This window comes from Herpailurus yagouaroundi, unplaced genomic scaffold, assembly GCF_014898765.1.
Source record: "Herpailurus yagouaroundi ecotype Mexico unplaced genomic scaffold, PumYag 185, whole genome shotgun sequence".
Lineage (NCBI taxonomy): Eukaryota > Metazoa > Chordata > Mammalia > Carnivora > Felidae > Herpailurus > Herpailurus yagouaroundi.
In genome coordinates this window covers 18,317,554-18,334,942 of record NW_024412416.1, presented here as the reverse complement: position 1 = coordinate 18,334,942, position 17,389 = coordinate 18,317,554, and the positions used below count along the sequence as shown (strand labels likewise).

General features: G+C 37.5%; 1 protein-coding gene across 1 annotated transcript in view; it reads right to left on the bottom strand.

Moving 5' to 3' along the window:
- Positions 1-17,389, bottom strand: part of MEF2A (myocyte enhancer factor 2A) — a 165,742-nt gene that overhangs the window by 17,007 nt on the left and 131,346 nt on the right. Inside the window, 2 exon segments of the mRNA XM_040493787.1 lie at positions 6,370-6,557; positions 17,129-17,188. Coding sequence (XP_040349721.1) covers positions 6,370-6,557; positions 17,129-17,188 — 248 coding nt within the window.

The following is a 17,389-nucleotide window of genomic DNA, read 5'->3' as shown; positions in this document are numbered from 1 at the left end:
GCTGATCTGTTTTCCAAAGTGGTGTATGAGTTTGCATTCCAAGCACGAATGTGGGAGAGTTCTTGCTGTTCTGCATCCTCGCCAGAACTTGGGTGTTTTTAGTATTTTGGTTTTGTTGGGTACTTTTACTTGGGTATAGCTGACACACAATGTTACATTAGTTTCAGGTGTTCGACACAGCAATTCAGCAACTCTATACGCTATGCTGTGCTCACAAGTGTAGCTACCATCTGTCACCAAACAATGCTGTCACAGTATCACTGACTATATTCCCTATGATTTTATTTTTAAAAATTTTAGCCATTCTAATAGATGTATAGTTGTAGCATTCTGGACTCAAGTCCTTTACTGGATATGTGATTTGCAAACAGCTTCTCCTAATATTTTTATTCTCTGGATAGGGCCCTCACAGAGTAAAACTTTTTTGATAGTGAAACTATTTTGATAAGCATCAATATATCAAACTTTTCTTTATGGACCATGCTTTTGGTGGTGTATTGTTTTTTTCCAATGTTTTCTTCTAGAAGTTTCAGGGTTTTTGTATTTTGCATTTGAGTCTATGACACATTTTGAGTTAATTTTTGTATAAGGTAGGAGTTCTACTTTGAGATTTTATTTTTGCATATGGATGTTGAATTGTTCCAACAGAGTTAGTTATAGCAACTATCCTTTCTCCACTGAATTGCTTTACTGCCTTTGCCAAAAACCAACTGAATGTATTTGTGTAGGTCTATTTTCTGGGCTCTCTGTTTTGTCCAGTGATCTACATGCCCATCTTTGTGCCTGTACCACACATTCTTGATTACCATGGCTTTATAGCAGCTCTTGAAACCAGGTAGTATCTTCCTATTTTTTGTTCTTTTTCAAAACTTTTGGCTATTATAGTTCCTTTGCCTTTCCATATATATTTTAGAATTGGTTTATTGATACCTACAAAACAGCTTACTGTGATTTTGATTGGGATTAGTTTAATGTATAGATCAATTTAGGAATAAGCGACATACGATACTGAGTCTTCAAATCCATTAACATAATGTACCTATTCATAAAAGCCTTTGATTTCTTGCAACACTGTTTTGTAGGTTTTAGCATGCAAATCATGAACACATTTTGTCTGATTTCTATCTAGGTATTTCTTTAATTTTTGGTGCTATATAAATGGGATTTTTAAATTTCAAGTTCCAGTTAGTCATTGTTAGTATAAGAATACAATCCACTTTTATATATTGACTTTGTACCCTATGACCTTGCTAAACTCACTGACTGGTCCCAGGAGGTTGGGTTTTGTTTTTTGGTTTTACAGATTCTTTATGCTTTTCTACATAGATAATTATGTCTTCTGTGAATAGAGACAGTTTCATTTCTTCCTTCCCAAAATGTATACATTTTAGTGATTTTTCTTGCTTTACTGTTCTGGCTGGGACTTCTAATACAATGCTGAAGATGAGTGGTGAGAACAGACATCATTGCCTAGTTCCTAAATTAATAAAATACAGTATTTTCCCTTTATTTTAATTAAGCACCTTACTTGTAGGACTTTTGTAGATGTTCTTCATTAGGTTAAAGACATTCCCATCTTTTCCTAGTTTGCTGAAAAATTTTTGTTTTTATCATAAACGCTGAATTCTGTTTACAGTGAATTATATGGATAATTTTTCATATAACCAGCTTTTGTATTCCTGGGATGAAACCTTTTGGTTTTGATACACTATCCCTTTTTACACATTGATGAATATTATTTACCAGTATTTCACTGAGGAGTTTATCATGAGGCATACTCACGTACTTATGTACATTTCCAAGTACAGTTGTGGATTTTTCTATTTCACCTTTTAATTCTATCAGTTTTTGCTTTATAAATTTTGAAGGTCTTCTGTTAGGTGCATATACATTAAAGATACTTATTTCTTTGGGGCGCCTGGGTGGTTCAGTCAGTTAAGCGTCTGACTTCGGCTCAGGTCATGATCTTGAGGTTTGTGAGTTTGAGCCCCAAGTTGGGTTCTGTGCTGACAGCTCGGAGCCTGCTTCGGATTCTGTGTCTCCCTCTCTCTCTGCCCCTCCTCTGCTTGCACTCTGTGTTTCTGTTTCTCTCTTTCAAAGATAAACAAACATTAGGGGCACCGGAGTGGCTCAGTCAGTTAAGCATCCGACTTCAGTTCAGGTCATGATTTCATGGTTCGTGGGTTTGAGCCCCGTGTCAGGCTCTGTGCTGACAGCTCAGAGCCTGGAGCCTGTTTCAGATTCTGTGTCTCCCACTCTCTCTGCCCCTCCCCCACTCACACTCCATCTCTCTCAAAAATAAACATTAAAAAAATTTTTTTAAAAAGCTATTTCTTGGAAATTGGACTATGTGCTGTCGTTCTTTATCATTGGTAATATTCCTGACTGTAAACTCTACATTGTTTGGAATCATTATGGCTATGCTGGCCTTCTTATGGTTAATGTTTGTATGGTATGTTTTCTCTAGTGTTCACTTTCAAATAGGTATCGCGTTAGGTGTAGGTTAAGGGCTTAGAACAGTGTATTTACGATTTGCCTCTCTGTCTTCTGTTGCCATGTATTTTATTTTTACGTGTGCTAGAAGTACAAAATTCATTCCCACTGTTTTTGCTTAGAAAGCTGGTGATCTTTTGGAGCAATTTTAAAAAAGGAAAATGCCCAGATTTTGGTTTCTAATACCATTCTCCAATAAAAGGAACCAAGGTTCCTTAGAGAAATGCCCAGTTCTAGCACTGGGGCAGGAAATATATAGGATGAGCCTAGAGCATTTTGTACTACCTGAGAAATTTCCAAGCAACTCCCCCATGCTCCCCGCCACCAAAAAAACCCCATGAGGATGACTGTGTGAGAGAGGCACAGGAACCACCCAACAAGTCCTCAATAGCTAAAGCTAGAACAATGTGAGCAAAAGAATAAGACAGTATTGGGGCGCCTGGGTGGTGCAGTCGGTTAAGCGTCCGACTTCAGCCAGGTCACGATCTCGCGGTCCGTGAGTTCGAGCCCCGCGTCAGGCTCTGGGCTGATGGCTCAGAGCCTGGAGCCTGTTTCCCATTCTGTGTCTCCCTCTCTCTCTGCCCCTCCCCCGTTCATGCTCTGTTTCTCTCTATCCCAAAAATAAATAAACGTTAAAAAAAAAAAAAAGAATAAGACAGTATTGGTAAAATTAGGTATTCACAGAATTTAGGAGTATTATAACCCCAAGTATAAATGTCCATAAGTCCATATTAACATAAATTATTAAGTAAATGAAAGTGAACAGATCAATCACCTGTGCAGAAGAACTCCAAATAACTGATGTAGACATTCTGCCCTCAAGGAGGTAGAGCCTCACTCCCCACTCCTTAAGTATGGACCTTGCATAGGGACTTCCTTCCAAGGAGGACAGTTTGGAAAGGAAGAAGAGTAACTTTGCAGCAGAGAAACCCATGGAACACTACATCAGCAAGGTGACCAAGGTTACCATCAATAGTAATTACCAATAATGATAGATATGATGTGAAAAAAATGGCATTTTACCTCTATGGCCTTCCTCCCTGGAACCAATAACCCTAGTCTAATCATGAGAAAAAAATCCCAACTGAGGAGCATTCTACAAAATACCTGACCAGTACTTCTCAAAACTGTCAAGGTCATTAAAGCAAGGAAAGTCTTACGAACTATCACAACCAAGAGGAGGCTAAGGAGACCTGACTACCAAATGTAACCTGGTGTCCTGGATGGGATCCCAAAACAGAAAACACATGCAGTTAAAAACTAAGGACATCTGAATAAAGTATGGATTTCAGTTAATAACAGTGTATCAATACTGACTTGTTAGTTGCAACAAGTGTACCATACTAATGCAAGATGTCAACAATCGGAGAAATTGGGTGTGGAGAGCTTTCTATCCTATCTTTGTAATCTTTGTAGACATTTAAAATTGTTCTAAAATAAAATGTTTATAAAATTATTTTATCTTCATTTACTTCATTTAAATTGTTCTTTGTTGCTTTGTATAGATCCAAGTTTTTGCTGGTATCATATTCCTTTTGTGAAGGACTTCCTTTAGCATTTCTTGTACAGTAGGTCTGCCGGCAATGTATCCTCCAGGTTTTTTGTTTGAGAAAGTTTCTCTCTTTCATTTTTGAAAGATATCTTTGCTGGATACAGAGTTCTAGGTTGAGGGGGTTTTGTTTTGGATCTCAGTACTTTGTCACTCCGCTGTTCTGCAGCTTGTGTAGTTTCTGAAGTATGTTATAAATTCTTACCTTTGTTCTTCTGTCTCTTCCCTCTGGCTGCCTTTAAGATTCTTCCTCTTTGTCTTTTGCTTTTAGCAGTCTGAATGTGTGTGTACCTATCCTACTTGGTGTTGTTATGATTTCTCCAAATATTTCTTCTGCTCTGTTCTCTCTCTTCTCTTTTTGGAAGTCCAATTACAAACATGTTAATCCACCTGATAAAAGTCTACAGCTCTTGAAGGCTTTGTTCTGCTGTTGTTTGCGCCATTTATTTTCACTCTTCTTTCTCTTTGTATTGCAGTTTGGGTAATGCCACTGACCTACAGGTCTTTCCTCTTGCTAGGTCTTTAGTGTATGATTTGAGTTCATTTAATTAGGAATTGGGCTGGGTTTGAGCTTCACTGTTGCAATGGTTACCCTCAGTACATCCACCATGGGCCTCAAATCCCTCTGGGAACCGTGAGCATTGATTTGTCAGGGGCAGTTTGTTTTTTCCCCAGTGACTGCTTCATTCTCAGTATGAAGCTTTCTCTTGTTGGTGCCATACCCCAGGCTGTGGTGCTTCCCGGTCACCCCGCCCTGCTCCTCCACCATGGGCTGAGATCTTTTTCCATCTCCATTTCTCCAGATACAATGGGAGGTCACCAGTGCCTTCAGGGTGACACCTTCTGTTTTTCATCTCCTCACAGACTTCTGGTCCATAGGAGAGAAAGGGGAAAAGGGCCCAGGCAAAACTTTTTATCCCTAGTGCGGTGGCTGCTCTTCCCCTCTCCCACTTGTATGCTACACAGACTTTTTCAGAGTATCCCCAGTCTCTTCTGTGAGTATCTAGTAGGGTTCACGGAGAAAAAGCCTATCAAAGAACTCCGACTCCTGTATCACAGCCCTAGGGGTTTTCCACTGTCCTGCCACTGAACACTTGACCTCCAGCAATCCACCAATCATCTGAGCTTAACTCTTACTACCTGTGTCTTACCCAGGTAAGTCAGTGCTCAAATGTCCTCTCCCTGCGGTTTCTGTCTCTCCCTAGAGCCCGGGCCACTTGGTTGCCATGAAATCTCAGCACTACGATCTATCCACGGAGAACTGTGAACCTGTCTGTCCTACTCATTTTCATTGTAAGGCTGGGAGCCACACGGTCTCCAGCCTTCTATCTCCAAGTGAAAAAGTACTTGTTTGTTTCTTGACTTAAAAGATTTTGGTCCTGGCTCCCTTTTGTATTACCCTGGACAAGTACTAGTTTCCTCATCTCTACCTAGCCAAAATTACAGTATAATTGACAGTCAAATAGGACAATGCATAGGAAGATGTTTGGGAATCTACAAAGCATCATACATACGTAGAATTATGATCTAAAGCCTGACAGCATCAACTTTCACTTAGCGAAAAAAATCAAATAGTGAGTTTAGCAGCTGCACCGCAGAAAGGACACCTGGCACATCACACTGTTAGTCAAACAACAGTGATATGAAGAATGGTTTTAAAACATATTCTAATTGTTTTCTATAAGAGGCTAAAGGGGATACATATACTCTTCTTCATAAATATAGGATTAAAAAGCATATGAGGCTGGAACTATGAAGACGTTGCTAAGGGCTGGGGTGGAGAGACCTGTATTCTTTACAGAATTAAATGGGAAGGTGATCTGAGAAGGAATAAACAAAAATTATTTGGAGAATAACTCATTCAGTTTTGATGCACTGTTCCCTATTCTGCAATGGTTCTCTTTGGTATGTAGAATTTTCTAAAACCTGGTTTAGTGTTTCTCCTACAGAAAAGCATGTGTAATCGATTACTGAAAATACGCAAAGTACAGAGAAGAAACACCTAAGTCAGGTTTAATTTATAAATTTGGTGATGGGATCTCTGAGCAAAGGTTCCTGCCTGGTAAAACTAAACTTACACATAACAGCCTCTCTTTATTTAGCTATAATTTTAAATAACCACTCAGCATATTTACATCCTATTTTTCTATAATCTGATTTCTGTGTATTTAAAATAGCTTTGCCTCTTCAAACGCTAACTTCAAATAGAAACATTCATTAGGAAAGGGTCTAGATTCTATGGCAGTACAGAAAATTCCAAAGGAAAACATAGTCTGGCTGTATAAAATGTGTCTCAAAGAATTAAGGTGAAGAAAAATTTAATGTACCAGGGGAGGCATCATGCCCTTGCTTGAAGGAGGGATGACAACGCGAAGATCTGGTTTTCGACTGTTCATTCCAAGATTGCCGCCACCGGGAGGAGGGGGAGACTTTGTAGGCATGACTTTGCCTAAACTGTTTGCACCAGTAGTTCCAATCAAATTTGGAGAAGCTCTGGAGTTTACAAATCCATTCCCTGGAAAAAGGAAATATCCTTCATTAACGTGTAAAGAGTCATCAAAATACTCTGGTACAAATATGAAACAAGTTTTCCCTAGTCCTGGTTTTACAAATAAATTTTATAACACAACTCATTAGGAGCAAAAATATCAACCCCCAAATAAGCAAAAAGATCAACTCAAATCTGAAATACATATAAAACTGAAGACTTATGTCACTTGTTTTTAGTCTTACTGCTTGGACCTACTGGGAGAGATCCTTAAAACACAAGGCATCTCCTACTGGGGACTGAGATAACGGAGCTATTTTAAGAAACTGCTTGACACCAGCCTAGTCATTCATCCCTGTGGCAGAGGCACTCCTACTAGTTCAGGGCCTGAACTAGTGACCAGGGCAACTCCTTCACTGCAGCTTCCTGAGCACTCAGCTCTACTGCTTTGTTTTCACCAAGTACTTGTTCCTTATTGCTCTACCGCTACCTGCTCCATTTCTTTGGCTGCTGGTAAGGTCTTCATTAAATATCTGTGGTCTGTCAGACTTTAATCATCTTATTCCTGCTTTTCAACTTCCCTAAAAGAACTCTATTAGAGGAAATAAGGAAATGGATATCTTGTGGTGTATGTTCTAGATATACAGTCCTTTTGGGCATCATTTGAGCTACAAGACAAATGTAAGAGGTCATCCCTATTTTCCTGGAGAGCACAGTCATCCTAGGCCTCCTGTGTAACAGCCTTGTGGTTTGGGTGGCTGACTCCACTTCAATCACTGCTTGGCAATAGGTCCAAGCCAAGCCAGTGAGTATGGAGGCATTCTCCCTCCCTCACCACAGTGAGGGGATCCAGGAATGTCCAATCAGATCCTAAGTAGAGAAGCTGTTCTGTGGTGGTGAGGGAAGCTCCTGCATTCCTCCAAGGACAACGGAGGAAGCATTTTATTCTCCAGCCATTTTGAGACTCAGAAGAAAGCCAGAATGAGGAAAAAGCTGACAGAGAAGGAACTGCATCCTGAGTTGCCAAGAAGTAAAATGATGGGTCTCAAAGAACTGCAATGAGTTAATGACGAAAAACAATTATGTATTACATGTTTTTTACTTTAGGAGCATTTGTATTGGGTTATCAGAACATTTTAAATCTACAAAAGTTTCTTGAATGGAACAGAACTATTATTTAAAGCCATTTACAATCCAGACAGCGGTTGGTGGATTATAAAATATTTTCAGCAATAGTATTATAATGAATAGAGGCAACTGATTAAAAGATAGGGGAATTCGAAAATTTTAAAAATATAACTGGAAAGAGATGGATTAAGTTCTTAAAGATAAACAACTGAAGAAAATGGATGCTTCAATATATCTGCTTATAACATATTCAGAGTTTGAAAAACATGTTACTTAGGTGAATTATTTATATGAGTAACTAAAAATTGATGTTTGACAATGTGGTATGATCAACTTTATTGAATCCTGACCAGTGCATTTTCAATGGACAAAGAAAACAGCGGTGAGGTATGGCCCTTGGGAACTGGTCTATCTCTGCAGCAGCTGTCATTCAACGTGTCAGGATTCCAGATGATCAGTGTTTCCTCTCCCCTACACCTCACTCTCCCCCAACTCCTCCTGCTTTCTCTGACACTTTTACCAAGGGACACCAGTTTTAATTCATTTATGTGATTTAATTTTGCTGTGGGGACTGGTATTTCAGTTAACCTTATGAGGCAATTTCCATTATCTTGAAGCAAGTACGTATTAAGTCTGGGCCGAATCTCCTTTCCACACCCCAGAGAGCAATTCCTATGTTCTGCTAAGCTTCAGAAAGCAGTGCTATTAAGCAATCTCCTCCCCAGGCCATCCCCTGTGGAGTGGAGCGCATCCATGCACTGGGCAGAAGTAACTGCTAAACAAGCCATCGGGATAAAAACTGCTTATCAAAGGTTGTTCAAAAATAGGGGGTGTGATAGGAACTAACAGAATATTAGATTAACAAGTACAGATTAACGTTTCTCTTCATTAACAGGCACAAATATACATTTGTAATCTCTTTGGTAACATTGAGAAGATTCTTATTTGCCTGATTTGTACTCAAATCTGAAGGGTAAGGCAGTATTTCTTCTCAAATACATTACGAGATGATTTGAGGATAATTTAGAAGAATGCATTATCAGGAAGCTCTATACTCTCTTCCCATGCGTAGTCTATGGTGCTGAAAAGCTACACATAATACCATAGCAACTCAGAGTGAAGAGAATCTAAAAGCATGGTATTTTTTAGTGTGAAGTCAGAGTCTGCAGCAGATAATTATTACAGGATGATGTAAGTGTTGGGTAACTTGCCAGCCTGAAACATGATAACCTTATATGCCCTATTTGTGATTTTGTAAAATGTAGCGATATGCTATCTTAATATATTTCTTACTTCCTATTCACTTTTTATGACAAAATGAAGATATCATTGAGATAGATTTTTAAGGCAAATACCTTCAGGATATAATTCATGTTGACATAGTCTATAAATTTAAGAACTGCAGTACCAATTCTAAATGGATAAACCCAATTTAATGTGATTATTATTAAAATGTGTTTTTAGGTATTAAGGTAAATTACACCCTGACATAATACATGATACAAATGCTCTTGAGCAAACTGCATACCAATGCCTCTTGAAACCTAACAAAGCTAATTTCACTTACGGTCCTATAGCTCTGAGGCATATCATTCAATTATATCAGTCTGGCTCATATTTCAGAATATCATATCAGCTGACATAATGCATTAAGTGGCTGGAAAGCACTCCATGTCCTTAATACTACTCTTTTAGGGCTAAATTGTAGACAGTGATGCCTTTAATGTCTTATTATTATGAATTAAATTCAGAAGTTGAACTGACATGCAAAGACTTTTGAAAATCTCAAAAGATTCTGAAAAACTCATTCAAAGCAAGGTTCAAGAACTGATTTTATCACATTTGACAAATTTTCATAAAACCTGACAAAGTTTCAGCTGATTATTCAGTAAATAAGCATTTTAAAAGCCTGTAAAATTGTATTTTTATAAAGAATGAGTTGATGAGGTTTCTAAAAGTAAAAACGCCCATGAGTTTCAAGATTATTGATGACAAAAATAAAATAACTGATGACATATTTACTTGATTCAGTGGAAATTCCTGTATCATAGAGAGCATGGATTCTGTCCATTAGAAACGCGTATCTACAACAGACAATGCTCATGAAATCCTGCTGCTTCTTTTCCTGTATATTGTATTCGCCCTCTCAATCTATCCCATGTGGACAGCCCCAAAGAGGCTTCTCCTCCTTCAGAGACTTCATGCACCCCCTGGCTTTAACCACTGCCTCAGTGTACCTCTTACATCTGTGCTTCTGCTTTATATCTCACTTCAAGTTCACATGCAACCATCTGGTGGCCTTTTCCCCAGATATGCTGCTGTCATCTCTAACACAACCTGTTTAAACTCTTGTACTACCGCCATCCCCAGTCACTTCCATCCCACTTTCACAGGGCTCAAGCCCTATTCTTGCTTTACAATGTTTTTCACTTCATCCATCTTCTCTTTAACTGCCGCTGCCTCTGCTACTCTGCAAGCCGTTACATGTTACTTTCACTCACCCCTAAACAATTCCAAGAGCTTCTTGAGCCCTTCTATATACTAGCCTGGTATATATATATATTTTCTCTTTCTCAAAATGTTTTTACAAAGCAAAACTGCTGGAAATCAGAGACTTGATTCTACACTTGATCTTTAAACACAAGCCCAAAGTTAAAAGGAGTTCCTGAAGTCATATGAACTACAAATTATCTAAGTATTAAATGTAAATTTTCCACGGAGAAATATGTCTAGTAAGCCAAATCAGATTGCCACTATGGAGGATGGCTACAATTTACAGTATGGACAACATTGGTTTCACTTAGACAATGACATAGCCTGAAGACAAAAAATTATCACGTTACAAGGAAACAAATGAATACTCTAATTCATTTACTATAATAAAAGTTTTATGACTGTGGAGATACCGTATCAATATAGCATCATAGAAAGTTTATAAAGTAGAAAATGAGAGGGAAGACTCCTACTTCCACCATCCCAACACAACTATGATAATCAGTTTGGATTTCCCTTCCTCTGAATTTTCCATAAGCATGTTTTGTTTTTTTTGTTTTTTTTTTTTTGGCAGTTTTAAATCACAACTCAAAAGGAATTCAGCTGAAAATTTTAATCTACATAATTTTCATACTGTAGAATATGTTGGTTTCTTCCTATTGTTCACTACTCTAAATAATGTTGCAGTGAAACTTTGTATATTCTAGTTTATTTCTTTAGGAGAGTCCCAGAAATGGGATTAGTGGGCTCAGAGGCATAAACATTTTTATGACTACTGAAACACCTTGCCAAAATCTTTCTAGAAAGATTGCTACAATGCCATAAGCACATGAGATCATCAGTTTCAACATCCCTTCATCAGCTCTCCATGTCACAATAAAAAGGTGGTAATAGTTGGCAATTAGTAAGTTGTTTTTCTTTGCCATTTTTATTTAAATCTCCTGATACATCCTTTCAATTTTTGAAATTGAAGTTGGTTTCTTTCTTTCATTTAGGTACATAAATGCTTATCTGCTTATTAAATATTCCCCTACTTCTGACTTGTATTTTACCTTACTTTTTCTCTTAAGAAATGAGAAAATTTTTATCTCGCAGAAGACTGGGGGTAAAGTGGTTGCAGGCTCAGTGGTTTTAGCAGCTCAATGTAGCGGACCTAGAACTTTCCAGCTTTCCACTCTGCCATCCTAGGCTTGTTGGCCTGTCCTCTTACACCGACTTGCTTCCTGATCTCAAGATGGGGCTGCACGTCTAGCTGCTGCATGTGGGCAGTAACACCCAGAGACTCAAAGACTGCTGAGTCTTTCTGAGAGTATGAATGTGTGTATGTGTCAATTTTTTTCTCTCTAGATTTTGGAATTAATAGTATAACAACTATGTACATTACATTCTCTCATAATTTTAAAAGTGCCTCCACATTGGTGGTTTATAATTCCTTTTTAAAATCAAATGTATTATGTTTATTTTAAAAACTTGTATTAACGTAACACATAATACAAAATGGTGCACAAAACAAAAACTTCAAAGATCAAGGACTTTTCTGGGGGAGTGTAGGGGAGAGGGAAAATGGGTGATGGGCACTGAGGAGACACTTGTTGGCATGAGCACCAGGTGTTGTATGTAAGCCAATTTGACAATAAATTATATTAAAAAAAAAGGACTTATCATAAAGTGAACATCCACGTACCCATTAGATCAGGAAAAAGAATACTGCCAAACCCCCAAAGTCTCTATAATTGGGCCCCCCAAAACATTACTATTGTCCACCTACCCAAAGTAACCAGTATTGTGATTTTTACAGTAACTTGTTTTTCTTTATAGTTTTACCACCTATCTATACATGCATCCTTAGCACTGTAATTTTGCTCGCCTCCTTTTCACACTGTATTTGAATGGAACCAATTTGTATTTGCATCTATTGTCTCTCATTCAATAATAGTTTGGTAAATTCATCCACACTGTTAATTACTGCTGTCATGTCTTCCTTTTTGTTGCAGTACAGTATTTCTTCATATAAATGTACTATCACTTTATTTATTTGTTCTACTGTTGATACAAATTTGGATTATTTCTAGATGTTGGTTGTAACAAATAATACCATGCACATTCCTTTACATCTCTCTTGGTGCTCATGGTATACCCATGCATTTCTCTACAGCATATAAAGATGAGTAAAAATGGTTCACTGTAGAATACACACATCTACACCTATAGTAGACAATGTCAAAATGGCTGCACCAATCTGTACTGCCATCATCAGCATATGAGTTTGAATTTTTCCATAGCTTGTCAACACTTGGTATTATCTGCCTATTCCAAGGCCATTCTGTTAGGTGTATAATGCTATCTGTGGCTTTAGTTTTGCATTTCCTTGGTTACTGAGAATAAGCATCTTTTTATTTATTTATTTAAATTTAAGTCCAAGTGAGTTAACATATAGTGTAATAATAATTTCAGGAATAGAATTCAGTGATTCATCGCTTAAATATAACACTCAGTGCTCATCCCAACAAGTGTCTGAATCCTTTAGGACCCTCACCCGTTTAGCCCTTCTCCCCACCCAACACCCTGCCAGCAAGACCTCAATTGGTTCTTATGAGCATTTTGTCACATGTTTACTAGACACCTGGAGAGCTTCTCTTGTAAAATGTTTGTGTTCTCGTGTGCATTTTAAAAAATCAGATTTTCTTTTTCGTGATGACTTATAGTATTCTTCATAAAAAGCCCTCTGTTTTATACACACACACACACACACACACACACACACACACACACACACCCCTATATTTTCCCACTCTATCTTGCCTTTTCATTCTCTTCATGGTGTTTTTGATGAACAAAGATTCCTTTCATGGTTAGGTTTCCTCTAGTTTCCTGGTTAATGTCTTTCCCTATCCAGAGTTTGTTCAATGCTTAAATTAAAAAGTTCAAGGATGCTTCTGCTTTCACTCTGACACGGGCCTGAAGCATCCTATCTTCTGGAGAGCAGAAGACTCCACAAAAATTAAAATAAGGCAAATGGAGGGCTCATCTATAAAAGTATTATACATTTGAAAATGACAGGATCAGTAAAAACGTGACAGTTTAAAGGTGAAGCGAAGCTATCTGGAAGTGGCTCATTACAAGTATCTAAGCCTGGAATGCCACAGTAAGCTATTATACATGTTATGTATAGAACATTTGTTTTAAACAAGCATCTTTGGATATTGGTTGCTAGCTGAATTATTCTGTCACCAGAGATTTATCTCCATATGATTAAATTCTCTGAAATTTGCTGAGAGTTTTTGCGGCCCAGCATGTGGTCATTCCTCATTTTTTGTATAACAACATTTTTTTTTTTAATGTAAAACACAGATATTGAAAAGAATGTTTATCCTGTACTATAAGCATAGATGACCACAGTCTAGCTTCAGAAAGTGGGATGCCATAGCTACTGCAAGGGACTGTTAAACTCTGATTCACTCTACTTCTCTGGTCCCACCTTTTGGGGTCTCAACACAAGGGGACAAGAACACATTTGGGCCCTTCCAACTCTTTGTGGACCCTGAACTTTGATCTCTCTGTCCCCCTGGGTTTCTCAGGCTGTCATCCTCTGCTTCTGAAGCACCCCACTGTGGAAGTGGCAAATACCACCTGAGGAAAAGTAGTCATAAATGTTGGGCTCACCCTCCTGAAGTCTCTGTCATTCCCTGGATCTTGAGCCAGAAATGCTTCACTATCTTGTTAGTTCTCAAATGCTTCATGCAGATTTTAAAAACGTTTTCCCTAGCATTTTTAAGTGTCTTCAGTGCAAGGGCTGGTCCCAATGAACAGCTCTGCTATTAACACAGCACAAGCCTGATAGTCTTGTTTCTTTTATTAAACCTCAATTTCAACTTATGGAAGTCTTCACACTCAAAAATGCTTTTCTATGTATATTAAGATCAGAAGCAAGATTTCCCAAAATGTTTTATATGGCACTAATTATGAAAGATGCTTTTTCATGAGGGAAAAAAAATTAAGGGTTCGATTATGAAATCACTTTGAGTAACCTTATTTATACACTAAGTTTAATGACTCACAAAACAGATTAACATTTTAAAGGTTCTGAATGTCCTACAGAGAAGAAAGTTGTTTAATTTCATTTAGCACAAGGTTTATCAAACATGGAGAAACATACCTTGAAAAATACACATTAGAAAACATGAGGCACCTGGGTGGCTCAGTCAGTTAAGTATCTGACTCTTGATTTTACCTCAGATCATCTCATGGTTGGTGAGTTCGAGCCCTGTGTTGGGGGATTCGACAGCAGCGCCTGCTTGGGATTTTCTCTCTCCCTCTCTCTGCCCTTCCCCTGCTCATACTCTCTCTCTCTCAAAATAAATTAAACTTTTTAAAAAATTAAAAAAAAAAACCCATACCCCTATCTTTTAATATTTTTTCTTCTGCATTTCTCTGGAAATTTTAACTGTTTAATCTTTTCATTCATAAAGACTTTATTTAGGTAAAAACTGAGTTTAAACTATTTTTCCAAACTACTAAACCAAAATGGCACCATTGTTGAAAATAAGCTAAAATGTATTATCTGACTCTCTCTCACAAAATACCATGCCTAAAATACCTATGAAAGACCATTTATTTTAATAGGAAAATTTATAGCAAGAAGCACATTAAACTCATGTATGCTCCAAGTACTGCACAGAAATAACCACTTCCAGCTGGTCTCCAAACTAAGTGACATAAGAGGTCTCCTCAGTTAAGTCTAATTCTGAGGTAGCATATATTAAAAACCAGTTATAACACACAAGCCATTTAGAATACAATCCAAACACAAGTAGAATAAGTAAAATTATACCTGATATATATATAAAACTAGGCGTATAGGAGTAAGAACTAATGAAGAATCAAGATAGCCAATCTCGTGTGTTAGGAGATGCTGAGGTGTGCCCTAAGAAGCAGGATTTATCTGTGTACAAGTAATAATGGAAACAGACTTTTAAATAACTCACTAAGCACTTAAAATATTTTAATTAAATTTTAAATGTTAATACAAATTCATGTTTGCTAATCACGATTATTAACACTACTAACACTAGCACACTAAGGTGGTTGCCTATAATGGGGGAAGAAGGGAACAGGAATGCAACACAGGTGTAAGAGGGATTAATAAATAACATTGAGATGCTCCATATAAACCAGTGGTGATGTGCCATGATCTAAGGACTGCGATCATGCAGCCCTCTAAACAGGAGGGTCCAGATGTGGGGGAGGCTTACAAAAAAAGAGAATGAATGGGAAAAAAAAAAAAAAAAAAAAACAGGGTTACATGCAGAAGGCCAAATTAGGACAATGACAAAGTCTGAGTTTCAAATTACCAAAGGGAACACAGAAAACTGAGCAGCAGAGACAAAGTTTAGATTTATAGTTGCATGCAGATAAGAAAAAAAACAGTGAAAAAGCCTTTAGGAAATGTGGGAAGTATAAGAAAAAAAATGAGGAGAGAAGTGAAACACTTGTTTGACAGGAGGAAGAACCGTGTTTACAATGCCAGAGGATGAAAAAAAAGTAAAGGCAATGCAAAAACACATTAGAAATCATCAAAGAGTAAACTCCAAGAAATAAAACGAATTTTGAAAATAAAACCAAGAGCTAGTTAAAATTAACATTAAATGAAATAGAAATGTTTGATTCCAGCCTTAACCAGGCTAGGAAGTAGAAGGGAAAGGAAGTCTTGGGGGAATAAAAGCATATGGGAAAATTTAACACGAAGAGTATATGGGCATGCAAATAACTAAAATGGAACTGAAATAAACTCTAAATATCTGGAAATACATGTACCAGTATAGCAGTCCTAATGTATAACTGTTAAGACCTTTATGAATTTTTCCACAATGAATTATCTGTTCAAAAAGATCCAATGATGGGTCTTATATTTAATTCCATTCAAACAGCTATTAATATAGGGGCAGACATAATTAGGCGCTTATTCCTACTTTAGGTCACTGTATGTTTTGTAACTTATCTCAACAATATCTGTTTTTTCTCATCATTTTAAATTAAGTTATTCAATGATCTCCATTAATTTTCTTGAGGCAGAAGCTCCTTACATTTTTGTAGAATGAATGGGTTGAATACATGCAATTGGGATCTTTCCGATAAGAGATCTATGTTCAGAAGTCTCCAGGGACACACAATACCTAAAAGCAGGGAGGAAGTTCCCACCCTTGTTTTTAGATAACAGTGATGACAACTGTCATTATCCCAGATTAAGAGACCAAGACCACTTAATGTGATGATTATCCAAAGGGATACAGTTATTCTTCTAACTCTTTAACATACATACCATATTTCTGTAATGCTCAGTTCACAATCTATCTTTACTGGCACATCAACGTTGGGTGACACCTTCACAATGTGTTTAAACTTGCTGGTCATCTTTAGAAAGGATGCCAAAGCAAAAAAGCCAATTTGGCAGCAACTGTGAAAATATGTGAATGTTCTACACATGGCCACCAAAACAGATCCCTCAAAGACAAACTCCTCAACTCTCTTTGTAGCTCTAAAATTAGGTCCACCATTTCTGTGTACTGCAATCACTCCAAAAACATTTCATGCTACTTACTGTAAGGTGTATCGGTCTGCTAATAGTCTAAGTTTGGTGAGAATAGATGATACAGAAAGCTTCTCTGTGTAAGAAATTGGCTTGATGAAAAAACTGTATTAAGGCAATTTTGTCTCTAGCAAAGAACAATATCTGCTATGAAGGAGGCACTTGAGGCCAAGGTATAAAGAATACAGCAGGGTTGTTATTAAAAAATGTTAAGTATTAGTAAAAGTACTCCTCAGAAGACAATTAAGTCTACAAAGGGACATGTCTATTCTGATCATATACCCCATTTTTAGCTCTTCACTTGGTAGAAGGCGTTATTTGATGTACAATATTCCTTTCATCTCACATAGGATAGATGCCTACAAAGTGAAAACAGGAGTAATTCACGCACCCACTGGGCTGCTTCCGGCTCCATTTGGCACTGTGAGGTCTGAAGTGCTCAACATCCCACCTAAAAACGTTACAGAGAGAAGAGAGAGGGCAACGAATGAATATGAATTGGTTCTCCTTATCTGAATGAAGTAACCTGCACTCCTTTCCTAAAAAACAAAAACTAGCCTAATCTGAATTTGGCATTACTGTGCAATATGATGTAGTTAAATATGTGTGTGTGTGTGTGTGTGTGTGTGTGTGTGTGTGTGTGTGTGTGTGT